The 13,022-nt window shown below is 35.0% G+C and overlaps 1 protein-coding gene across 2 annotated transcripts in view; it reads right to left on the bottom strand.

Annotated features, from left to right (window-relative positions):
- Positions 1–13,022, bottom strand: part of SPOCK3 (SPARC (osteonectin), cwcv and kazal like domains proteoglycan 3) — a 472,976-nt gene that overhangs the window by 250,600 nt on the left and 209,354 nt on the right. For both annotated transcript variants that reach the window (XM_039221777.1, XM_039221778.1), the window contains one exon: positions 1,950–2,064. In XM_039221777.1, the coding sequence (XP_039077708.1) occupies positions 1,950–2,064 (115 nt within the window). The remainder of the gene's footprint in view (positions 1–1,949; positions 2,065–13,022) is intronic.

The raw sequence follows: 13,022 nt of genomic DNA, 5'->3' as shown, positions 1-13,022 counted from the left end.
TATTTTTGTCTGTAGTTATATCTTTGTTTAATAGGTTAGAGAAGCAGTGAAAACAGTTGCTAAAAGCATGGACTTTGGTGTCAGTAAACATAGACTGGAATCAATGCACTAAATAATTCCCAGCTTTGTGAACTTGAATCAGTTACTTTAACCTCTCCTGGCTTCAGTGTTCAGCAGTTGTGGAAAGAAGAGAGTCTCTGCCCTGGGCATGCAATTAACTGTGAAGACTTCAGTTGCTCTTTGACTTGGTTCAGGGGGCCAGGGGCTAAAGGGTCAATGAGATGTTAACTGTGTGTTAAATGAAAACCTTTCCCAGGGTCTCTGACACTTGTGATAAAACAGTTTTTGCTTTTATATGAAATGAATTGACTAAGTCTCTGGAACTTAGGTGAGGGATTATACATGAATGCATTTCAACACTACCCTCCTATTGATTTCTCGAGTAGAAATCAACTCTCCCCTATACCTGCCATACATACATTTGAGTACTAATATTTAAATTTTTGGTGATTAATTAATATAAGTCCAAGTAATTCAGAAACTTTTCGGAATCTGAGGGAGATATATAGAAAAATAACATTCTGGCCCAATGTCTTGGTATCCCTTTATAAAAGTAACTGAGGATATGCTTGAGTATTGCCAGTAACTCTGTTTTACCATTCTGTGCCCTCCCACAGTACATTGACCTTATAGCAATGCTATTTCCTACAAGTCTTTTATACTTTGCATCTCCAGACTTCCTGTCTTTCTTCCTGTCTCTTACTTCTGCAAGTTTATTATTGATATGCCACGATTCTTTGTCCTAAGTGAACTTATTCCCAAACTTTTATCTTAGCTCCATTAGCCAGCTTGTCTCAGTACTTGAAATCTGTTGCTATAAATGTGGTGTTATGGATTAAACACCTCCTTTACTCCATAGAGTATGTAATAAAAGGCTTTATGCATTTGTGCTTTCAAACTAATAAGAAAAGTCAAAAAAACTTAAATTTTGTCATTTTCTAGAAACGTTACTTATATTCTTATTCTCTAATGTTTTTTTTTTTTTTTCTCTGTTGGTGTGTTTGAATAATAGACTTTAGAGTAAGGACACTAAAGTCAAAAAGCAATTAATCTCTGAACATACCCAAACAGTGAAATTCCCTTGCTCAATTGATGTGAAAGCAGTACAAGTCCAATATCACAAAAGAGAGTGTTCTCATAAAGAGAATTCTTTTAACAGTGATCAAGGGGATGGATATATATACCTGCTTGCTTCAGTCAGTTACCCAGTGATTTCATTTTTGATTGTACCATGTTTCAATACTTAAGACTAAGCATGAAACTACACAGACTATTTCTAAATTACTGATCCTTCTCAACATAGAGCCATTCTGACAGAAGCAGTGATATCATTAAAACACAATATTTAAAACTCCTTCTTCTCTTGAAATTTTCTGGCAGCTTCCAGACTACATGGACTCTACCAATACGATTGCTTCCTTAAAGGAAGGTGTCCTAAAGGGTTCTAGGCCCATTTCTCTATATTGGGACATTTAATCTTTTTTAAATGAACATCAATCATTTGCTTTCTTTCTTTCTTTTGCCCTTTAACTTTGTTTCCAATTATTCCTTGAGGAAACTAGGCATAAGCATAAATATTTAGAAGGTGCCAAAATTATACTTCTCAACACTGAAAAAACTGTAAGTATGCAGATATAACACTTTAATCCAATCTTCACAAAATCCTATTTATTTAATGATATATGCCTAAATTCTATAATCCATAGTAATTCTGATTGATTACAATGTTTAACCCAAGTAAATCATAATTGTATTAACCAACCTTCAGAAATTGTTTCAATAAAACTCTGGATAAAAGCTTAGCAGACATTGCCAAATATTTACACTATGCAGTTATTCATAGTAAAGAGTACTGTTCAATCAGTGGAATCTAATTTAGTAATGTTTACCTGTGTGTAAGCCTCCGGTGACTAATGCAGACTGCCGTCTGAGAATCCTGGGCAATGCACACTTTATGGCGACTACACTTCATCTTTAAGCATGGATCTTTAGCTGGATCTAAAGCTAAAAAAAAAAAAAAAGTTCAGAAAATATTAAGATACATTTCTGCAAAATGGAGGTATCTAATCCCATCAAACACTTTTATCAGAAATTTACATAGCAGTTCAGCTCTAAGTTTTCTTCACCTTCTTCCTCTTCAAAGAGATACTTCTATTTTTTTAGTTATACTTCATATAACTCAGAGTTCATAGATGGCTGCAAATTAGTCTTACTTATTCTATGCAGAAGCTAAAATACACACACCCCTATGATCAAACAATATATAATCAAAATAGAAGACCAAAAGTTTCTACACTTATTACTGTCTTCGAAGCAATACAGGTACAGAATAAAGTTGGGGTGTGTTTCTGTAATACTTCTGTCAGTTGAGGATTATATTTTATATTTTTGCTTTCTCTAGATAGATGCAGGTGGGTGGAGATATGGGATCAAACTCAAAACATGTTAGTGGGCATTAATGAGTCCTTTGATATGCAAGAAAAGTCTAGAGCTGGGCTGGTTGAGTATATCAGGGTAATAATTCTGAGATATTGCATTTTCATTTTAAAATTGTTTGTGTCTGATGTTTGAACTCCCATTTCTCTAGACAAAACCTCTTTCTTGCCTAGACAATGATTTGTTGGTGATATTTTAAATAACACTCTTATTGATTTAATTTGCATGCAATCCATCCTTTAAATGTTTATATTCAGTGGTTTTCAGTATATTCACAACTGTGAAACTATTATCGTAATCAATTTTAGAATATTTTTTAAAATGTTAATTTATTTATTTTGAGAGAAAGAGGGAGAGTGTGTGAGAGCGTGAGCAGGGGAGGGCCAGAGAAAGAGGAAAAGAGAGAGAATTCCAAGCAGACTCTGTGCCGTCAGCCCAGACGCCAAGGGCCTCCATCCCATGAACCATGAGATCATGACTTGAGCCCAATCAAGAGTCAAACACTCACTAGACTGAGTCACATAGGTGCCCCAATTTAGAAACTTTTATCTTCTCAAAGAAATGATACCCTTTACTTATCACCCTCCTACCCCCAACTCCCCCAGCTCCTTCACAACCACTAATTTCTGCCTCTACAGATATGCCTATTCTGAACATTTTATGTAAATAGAATTACACATGTGTGGTCCTCTGTGACTGGCTTCCTTTGTTTCGGACCACAATTCCAAGGTTCAACTATACGGCTTCGTGTATCACTACTTTATTCCTTTAAATTACTGAATACCATCTCTCTATATAGATATGCCACATTTTATTCATCCACTCAATAATTGAGGGGAATTTTGGTTGTTTCTACCTTTTGTTTATTATGAATAATGCTTCTATTGGTAATCATTATTGGTGAGGTTTGATGATATTTTGTTGTGATTTTTGTGGGTAGAAAGCCAGTGAGGGAGTTGGCACAACTAAGAAAAAGGCACTGAGTATCCCCTTTGGGTACATGTCACAACTGAGAGAAATAACCTATGCAAAATGAAAACTGAAAATAAAATTCTAAAGCCTATAGAAAAGTGGTGCCAAAGTGACCTGAAAAATTTTTATTTGGAATATGCAATTTTTTTTGGTAAAGCCCTGAGCTTTTCATTGAACATGATAAGTGGATTTGAGCCAATCTTTTCAAATCATAAGCCTAGAGTAAACTAGACTAACATCTGGTATATAAATCAAATTAAGCTTTATGAATATGTTAAATCAATAGGTTAACAAAAGTGAATACATTTTGATATCCAATAAATAAACCCAATTTTAATAAAATGCAGATATAAATTATATAGAGAGATGCATACAGTCGGTCAGTGAAAGGCAAATATATGATTCACTCATATGTGGAATTTAAGAAACAGAACAGATGAACATAGGGAAAGGGAAGGAAAAATAAGATGAAAACAGATAGGGAAGCAAACCATAGGAGACTTTTAAATACAGAGAACAAACTGAAGGATGCTGGAGGGGTTTTGGGTGGGGGATGGGCTAAATGGGTGACAGGCATTAAGGAGGACACTTGTTGAGATGAGCACTGGGTGTTATACATGAATAATGAATCACTGTGTTCTATTCCCCAAGCAATATTACACTGTATGTTAACTCAATTGAATTTAAATAAATTAATTAAAAAATAAAAACATATTTTCTTTGTTTAAAAATATATTATTTCAATAAAACTTTCGAGATTTCAGATACTTTACTCAAATTAAAAATACTAACACATATAGTTAATAAAATATTCACTCAAAGACATCTTATAACATAATATTGTCAATACAATAAATGCATCTATTTGGAACACTAATGTTTAAATTTCCTCCATACTAAAAAAAAGGGGGAGGGTTTTGATGGCAATGGTTAGATCAATTATAACTTCCCTTAATTTATGAGTCATTTCAAAATTCAACAAAGCAATATTAGCTATTTTATTTTCTATGAAATGTTTAATATACCTTGTTCACCATGCAAATGCAAATTGCTAGAACATTCTCATTATACTATAGCAATTTAATTCATCACAAATAGAAAACTGTCTCATTGAACTACTGCACCTTAAAACTGTGTGACTTCTTGTTAGACAACATAAAGGAAAAACATACAATAACTTAGAAGGGATTAAACTGTATTGTGCTATTTCTAATCCTTAGTCTATTTTGATTTTTAATTTTTAATATTCACTTTTAAATAATTCTGCCTAATAAAACAATGTCATTGTACCTACCACCGTACCTTATATTCACATGTCCTAAACTCATTGTGAATATAGTTAACCTAGGACATATTATTCTGAAAAGGGAGTGTTTTTGCTTTGAAATACAATACTACAGTACATATGAAATGATCATGGTTAATCTAACCTAGTTACACACCCAATGCAGACAATTAATAGTTATTTTTAGTTATTCCTTCTAGTTTTCTTTACCTTATGCAGCGTACATTAGATAATTTCCTAAGATTCTATGACACCTCCTACATTATATCCACTTAATAAAAGACATCAGAACTCCAAAACTGGTGTATAATAAGAAGAAAATTATTGGAACAAATATAGCACATGAAAATTAACTTAATGAAAATTTTCAATAAAGTTCTGCATAAATAGTCAAATAAAAGAGTAGTAATGTCAGGGTGCCTAGGTGGCTCAATAGGTTGAACGTCTGGCTTTGGCTCAGGACATGATCTTACAGTTCGTGGGTTGGAGCCCTGAGGCAGGCTCTGTGCTGACAGCTCAGGGCCTGGAGCCTGCTTCAGATCTTCTGTCTCCCCCACTTGCTCTTTCTCTCTCTATCCCACTCTCAAAAACAAATAAGCATTAATATTTTTTAAGTGTAGTAGTATTTGTCAGGAGATGGTAAATATGATAGAAGGTGAACAAAAGAATCAGATACATAAGATCTGCAATAAGGAAAAGATCACTTTCTGTGTATGTGATTTTAACCATCTGTATTTTTGAGTAGAACTTACATTGTTGGCAGCTTAAAAATTATAAAATATCACACAAAGTAAATACAGATGCTTGAGATTTTATTCGTGAAATGACAACAATAACACAGCCATCTTCCCCTTGGCTGAAGCTCACGGATTACACTTAATCCTGTATTTTAAAATAGTCTGGCAGAAATTCATCACCTCCCTCTGTTGCTATCCTCTTTCCATCTCATTAAAATTAGTATTTCCTGTTCTATTCTGTATTATTGTACTTAACTTCTTCTCAGGCATCCAGCAAAACAACCCAATCACCCAGCACAAAAGATTTCAGCCAGTGCACTTGAATTCATTTGGTCATGTTCTTTTTGTCTTCGTCTTTCATAATCTTTCTGATTGATGTGAACTAACCTGGAGACCTAACGAATACTGTTTTTGTATTGTTTTGTTTCCAAACGAAGCAGCCCCCATACCGAACAGTCGCCTTATGCTTTCATCTACAATGTAGTTGCATTTCATTTGTGATACAGGATTTTCTCTACTTTTTTTCCCAGAATACTCGGTTTTTAGTCAGAATCCCCCTCTAATTTCTAGAGCATAGTAAGCCAGGACATATCCAGCCAGATCCAGCTGCTAATGTGGAAGGAAGTGCCTGCTCCAGCAGGGATAGGAATGAGCATAAAACAAATGTAAATGTAGACAGGTATGTCAATTAAGAAAGATCTAATTCTTGAAGAGAAGTCCCTATGTAAGGGGAACTGAAAAGTAAGGACACACAATGCAAATGGCAGGACAAGAAAACAAATGAGGACAGTGACTGAAAGGTGCTGAATTCTCAATTCAGCAGAGGTATCATTAGTATTCATACTCCGTGGAGGTGGTATGGAAAGAAGGAAAGAAGGAAAGGCAAAAAGTGGTGTCATCAAGGTGCAAAAATAGGTATCATTGTTATTGTCAAGAATTGAAATAAACTTAAAAAATTTTTTTAATGTTTTTTATTTATTTTTGAGAGTCAGAGAGAGCGCAAGCAGGAAAGGGTCAGAGACAGAGGGAGTTACAGGCTCCAGGCTCTGAGCTGTCAGCACAGAGCCCGACACGGGGCTTGAACCCACGAACCATGAGATCATGACCTGAGCTGAAGTTGGACGCTTAACCAACTGAGTCACCCAGGCACCCCAAGAACTGAAATAAACTTTAAAACAGAGAATATCAGAACTCTTAATCTGCACAAACTGGCTTCTAGGAGTTAGCAGTGTTTATCCACAAAAAAAGCCTAGGTTTTTAAATTAAATCCTAATTATTCTAGGCTAACACACTCTTAAATAATTCCGCATTTAATTTTTAGTGCTTTTAATGATGAACCAGTTATCTTAGTTAAGCCAATGCCAGGGAAACTGGCAAATATAGAAACTTGAAAAATATAAGAAAGACTTAACTGTCCCCATGTTGATTCAGATTTTTCAAAGACCAATGTAGTAAAAACTAGTAATCTCTAGGTAGCCTGATACGCTCATCTAAAAATTAAAGATTTTGGACTAGATGATCTCCAAATTCACATTCTTTTTTCAAAGAGTGATATTGGATTTCTGTGTATACTTCTGGCACCAGATATCCTACGTAGAATGGATCCTGTCCTCAAAAGATTCAACATTTTTATTGGAAAAAAGATGTACAGAAAAGGCAATTAGAACACATTAAGCGGTAACTATATACATATATTTGTGTATGTATATATATTTAGCTATGTGAAAATATACACACACAGATGAAGGGGTGGGGGATGATTAGAATGAATGAAAACTTAGGTAGGTTTTGAAACGTACAATGAGCAAAATGAAAGAAAACCCCAGTATAAGGAGACAGTATAAATGCATAAAAGTATAAAAAGGATGCATTATTCCTGGAATGACAGTTCAAGATGGATGAAATACAAAATGTCTATGCTACCTGCAAGTATTGTGGAAAGCAAAACAAAACAACAATAGAGAGGCAGATGAAAGCTTCTTAGCTTTTGGAGGTCTACCTTATAGGTAATGCCATGTCATTGAGTGATTTTAATTTGGAGAGTGACATAATGAGGTTTGCAATGGTACAGAAATCACTCACTAGAATTTGGTTATGCCTTGAATAATACTTGATGAAGACAAGCAAACTAATGGGGCACCTGGATGGCTCAGTTGTTGAGAGTCTGACTTCGGCTCAAATCATGACCTCATGGTTCCTGTGTTCGAGCTCAGTGTCGGGCTCTGTGCTGACCTCTCAGAGCCTGGAGCCTGCCTCGGATTCTGTGTCTCCCTCTCTCTCTGTCCTTCCTCCACTTACTCTCTCTCTCTGTCTCTTTCAAAAATAAATAAACATGGGAAAAAATAAAAAAATAAAAGAGAAAAGCAAACTAACAATGTCCAGAAGAAAAAGGATAAGAATCTGCTGTAAAGGAAGATGGGTGTGGGAGACAATGCTGACTACAGAGCAGAAATAAAAGATGGTTTTGAAAGGGTCAAGTGTGGGTCTATTGGAATAAGTATGTGGAGGCAACTGTATCCAAATCAGCTGAATAAACATCTAGCACCTCACTTCCACAATTTGTGGCCTTTTTCTGTTACAAATATTGCTGTAAATAATTTCCTTTTGTTAGTATTTGCCCAGTTAACTTTTGTCTAAACTTCTTTATTTTTACTTAATTTTTATATTTTAACAATGTTCTCAAGCACTCTTGGGTGGGTTTATAAGCCCAGTCTAAAGGGACCTATCTCTTCTGTTTCCGTAGTGACTTTTTCAATATAATTGCACTCTTTTCTGTCACTTCTTTTGTGTTTCCTATTTTGCAATATTTTCTTTCTTTTTTTCTTTTTCTGTTTTTCTTCTTTTCTTCCTCAAAGTGTAGTAATTATATTTTATCAAGTACCTTTTTCTTTGTTAGTTTGGATGTTATAAAATCTCTCTTAGTGATTTCCTTTAGATTTAAATACATATCTAGCATCACTGAATGCAAATAACCATACAACAAGTAGATTACCCTCCTTCTTAAGATTAATAGGACCTTAGAACATGTTAACACCAAATCTTTAACATTCAACTTCCACACCAATTTCCATGAGTTATTCTGCACTTTAACATAGAACCACTGCAAAATAGTATTTTTAAGACTTTAAATTTTTTAAATTAATTTATTTGTTTCTCGAGAGAGCGTATGAGCAGTGGAGGGGCAGAGAGGAAGGGAGAAAGAGAATCCCAAGCAGTCTTTGTGCTGTCAGAGTAGAGCCTGATGTGGGGCTCAACCTCATGAACATTGAGATCATAACCTGAGCCAAAATCAAGAGTCAAGCACTAGACCAACCGAGCCAACCAGGCACTCCAAAATAGTCAGTATTTCTACTATTATTTTTACTGACATCATTTAAAAGTATCAAATCTACCAAATTATTCGCCCATCATTGCTGCTTGCAGTTCATACTTTCTTTTGGGTCCTCTTGGATAATTTTATTTGTTGAACATATCATTTTATAGGTTTTTCAGCATGTACAATTTGTGCTAAACATTTTATATATTTTTCCGAATGTATTTTTATTTTCCAATCAGTTTTAAAGGATAATTGATCTGTGTCTGGTATTCCTATTTGATAATTACTTTTTTCTAGCCACAATAAAAATATTATTTCTTATCATTTTGCCATCAGTCGCCACTAATTAATAAGTCTATTTTCATCCAGTTCTCTGTAAGCAATCAACCTTTACTTCTTAGATATTATAATATTTTCTTATCTTCAAAATCTGTGTTGTGAAATGCTTATCTCCAACTATTATAGCAAACACATAAGCAAATATATCCCACTCTTAGGACGTCAACTGATAACATAAGTATATTTAAGTAATGAAGAACTCTTCAGCCATTAGGGGAAAAACTCAAGAAACCAAAAACTAAGTTAAACATTCATCATGATTTAAGAGCAGGTGAACTGTGTCCTGAGAGCTGGATTTCAATTCTGGAAAACTGTTGGAAAAATTGCAACATCACTAAATAGTGAAACGCATAAAATAAAAGTAAAACTCATACCCATCAACATTTCCTTGGTGAAATGCCTCTTTAAACTTAATTGTGTGTTTTCAGATAAAATGAAGTGACCAGTAACTCAAACATGTTTTAAAAACCTTCACAGTTCAACAATGAAGCACTGAATATGCTTTTGTTGTTGTTTTAACAACAGTTCATTTCACTAAAACTCTCTGTTGTGAAACGATAGGAAGAAGTGGTTTTCTAGGGATTTTTTTTTTAAACTTGCCAGATGTTATCATGAAAGACTGTGCAAGTGAGCAGCATGGAAAATAGAGCTAATGCCTGATAGTTAATTAGACTTTTGACAGCCAATTTGGTGGTGCTAAATGTGATTAAATGTGGCTGCAAGTCTTTGGACTGACTTTTCTTAAGTTTTAAACCTTAATATTACTTTAGTTATATTAAATCCTTCCACTGTAACTCTGGTCTCCCCGTTACAAACATTAAACATGGAGATCTACACAATCAACACATCTGGATGCAACTAGTGTGTTCATTTCTTTTGTAGTAAATGTATATCAAAATATCACAATGTTTATTCCAATGATATCCCATCTTATACAGTTGTGTGAAATGCAACTATTACATTGATAACTCGGAGTTAATAAAAACTCTACATGCTGTTACAAGGCAGAAGTTTGTGCCACTGTCATTCTGGTCTAGTAGTAGTTAAAGTGTTCATGACAATTTAAAAATGTCACTCTCCTGTTCTTTATTGTTCTTTTACTATGTCAAGATATCATATTATCTTCCAAGCTCCTCAAAGGGATAAATGTTAATAGTGTTTCTTTTATAAAAGTGATGCATTCCAGAATACCTGATTATATGTAAAAACCTATTATTTTTACTGGTTTCCATTCTCATATATTAGTTGGTACATAAAAATGATGTTCCTGGATCCTCTTCATAAAACTTTATACTTAGGACTTTCATTCTAATGTTTGAGATAAATAGGATTCAGTTAATACTTATTAAGAGGGTGCCTAAAATAGAATCATAAAGAAAAGTTCCTTCTAACAGGGCAATAATGTCTTAGCTTATTGAAATAATGTTTACCTGTAGTTCTCTGATGATTCTGTACTTAGTGTTTTCATCTGGAAATTAAAGAAATTGGACTAATTCTAATACACAAAATAATATATTCTATAATTGTGTACTTTAACTTACCAAGGAGCTTTTATATAAAAAGGAAGAAATGTTTTTAAATATCAATACTGAATTCAGGGCAATTGGGTACCTCAGGTGGTTAAGCGTCAGGCTCTTGATTTCAACTCAGGTCCTGATTTCAGGTTTTGTGAGATTGAGCCCCATGTCAGTGTGGAGCCTGCTTGGGATTCTCTCTCTTGTGCTCATTATCTCTCTCTCTCTCTCTCTCTCTCTCAAAATAAATGCATAAATTTTTAAAAAATATATTAGCACTGAGTTGAAAAAATGTTTATGAAACTCTGCATAAATATTTCCAGACATATAGAAAACACCATATTTGGCATTATCGTTTGTATTTTTTACTGATAGTTATTAAGGTACCATAAAATCTCTTATAGTTTGCTACAAAAGGGTGTCTGGCCCACTTTAAGTGACACTCTGCCTTTCTCATTCCGCAGTTAGGACACAGAATTACCACAGTCCAATAAAACTGACTGATTCTAAACTCACCACTTTCCTAAATAATGTTTACTCTTCTATTTTTGCCTATTTAAAAGTAAAGATAAATTTTACATGAATGCTTTCTTTAATTTTCTTAATGTTTATTTATTTTTGAGAGAGAGAGAGAGCGAGCGAGCAAGCAATGAAGGGGGAAAAGGGCAGAGAGAGAGAGAATGGCAGAATCCATGAACTCTTTTTGAAGGATAATGAGTCCAGGGACTCCTGGGTGCCTCATTCAGTTAAACATTTGACTTCAGCTCAGGTCCTGACCTCACTGTTCCTGAGGTCGAGCCCCGCGTCAGGCTCTGTGCTGACAGCTTAGAGCCTGGAGCTTACTTCAGATTCTGTCTCCATCTCTCTATCCCTCCCCTGTCCTGCCCTACATGTGCTCTCTCTCTCTCTCTCAAATATAAAATAACAATAATTAAATAAATAAGAACATTGAAGCTAATCCTTAAAAGACTAAAACAAGACTTCTAAGCACAGATTGGTTTCCTATGAAAGTTGTGTCAAACATTACTACCATTAGATAATTTACACACTTACATGCATACACAGAGGTGTATATGTATAAACAAGAAATGATATTATGACCATCTAATCTTGGGTATGAATCAGGAGATATTCTCCTGATATCATCTATTCAATCTGATATAAAATTAAAAGCACAGTAAGTGAGCATACCTCACTACTAGAAGAAATGTTAGATTAAAAAAGTAAACCCTAAAGTGTTGGCAAGAATTAGATCAATTACCCCTAACACACAGCTGGTGGGAGTATAGAATGAGATAATTACTGTGATTAGGCCATGTCCAATTAGGAGACAAAAGATGTAGTAACTCAAATAGGGAAATTTTAAAATAGGGAATTGCTGAGGCACCTGCGTGGCTTAGTTGGTTGAACATACAACTCTTGATTTTGGCTCAGGTCATGATCTCACAGTTGTGGGACTGAGCTCTGTGCTAAGTGTGAAGCCTACTTAAGACTCTCTCCTCTCTCTCTCTAAAATAAAAATAAATAAAATAAGGAATCATTAATCATACCAAAAAAAAACTGTAAAAAATGGAGCAAAAAATCTCAAAAGAATACTGTAATAAAATATTTGAAGTTTCAATGGAAAAGTCAAACCAAAAAGGTGTGCCCCCTCCCCAGATTTGGGATTCAATACTCATTGGAGAAGGTTGAAGTGCTCTGGATCGCTCAGAAGTCTATTTAGTTGGTGGGACCAGAGCCAGTTGGTCCATAGACACTGGCAAAGTACACGACACCACACTTATTCCCCCCACCCATCCGGTATGGTGCACAGAGGCTGGAAGAAAGGGAACTACAGCTGAGACTGAGCAGGAAACTCCCATCCAGTATGTAAGTGGGCTGAAGCCAGCAGGCAGGTGCATGGAGAGAGTTGAAGCATTGGGAGCCCATTTCCAAGTGCAAAACCTGGGGTACACAGTGCCTACCAAAACCAGGTATGCAAGCCTGCTGTGGGGCCATACACACCATGCATGCAGGTGTGGTGAAGCACCCCTGCATGTCTCTCCTTCATGCACCACTGCAGTAGAAGGAGAAACAGAAGTACCTCAGAATCAGAAAGAGAAGTTCTTCCCTCTGCAATGCCCTTGCAGTTCCCTACATTGACAAAGCTTAATTTTTGTTTGTTATAGGACATGCTTACATGCTTCCACATCACTGCAGAACAGGCAATGAAAAGGGAATTGTGAGATGAGAGTCAGTAAATTGATACTTTGCACAATCTATTTGGAAAATATTTTGGCAGTTTGTTATATAATTAAACAATACTACATCTTTGAATTTATCCAAGAAAATATTTGAATGTTCACAAAAAGACTATTACAAAA

This window comes from Hyaena hyaena, unplaced genomic scaffold (genome assembly GCF_003009895.1).
Source record: "Hyaena hyaena isolate Hyena2069 unplaced genomic scaffold, ASM300989v1 scaffold_1010, whole genome shotgun sequence".
Classification (NCBI taxonomy): Eukaryota; Metazoa; Chordata; class Mammalia; order Carnivora; family Hyaenidae; genus Hyaena; species Hyaena hyaena.
Note: the sequence above shows the minus strand (reverse complement) of the source record. Positions and strands in the feature narration are given on the sequence as shown.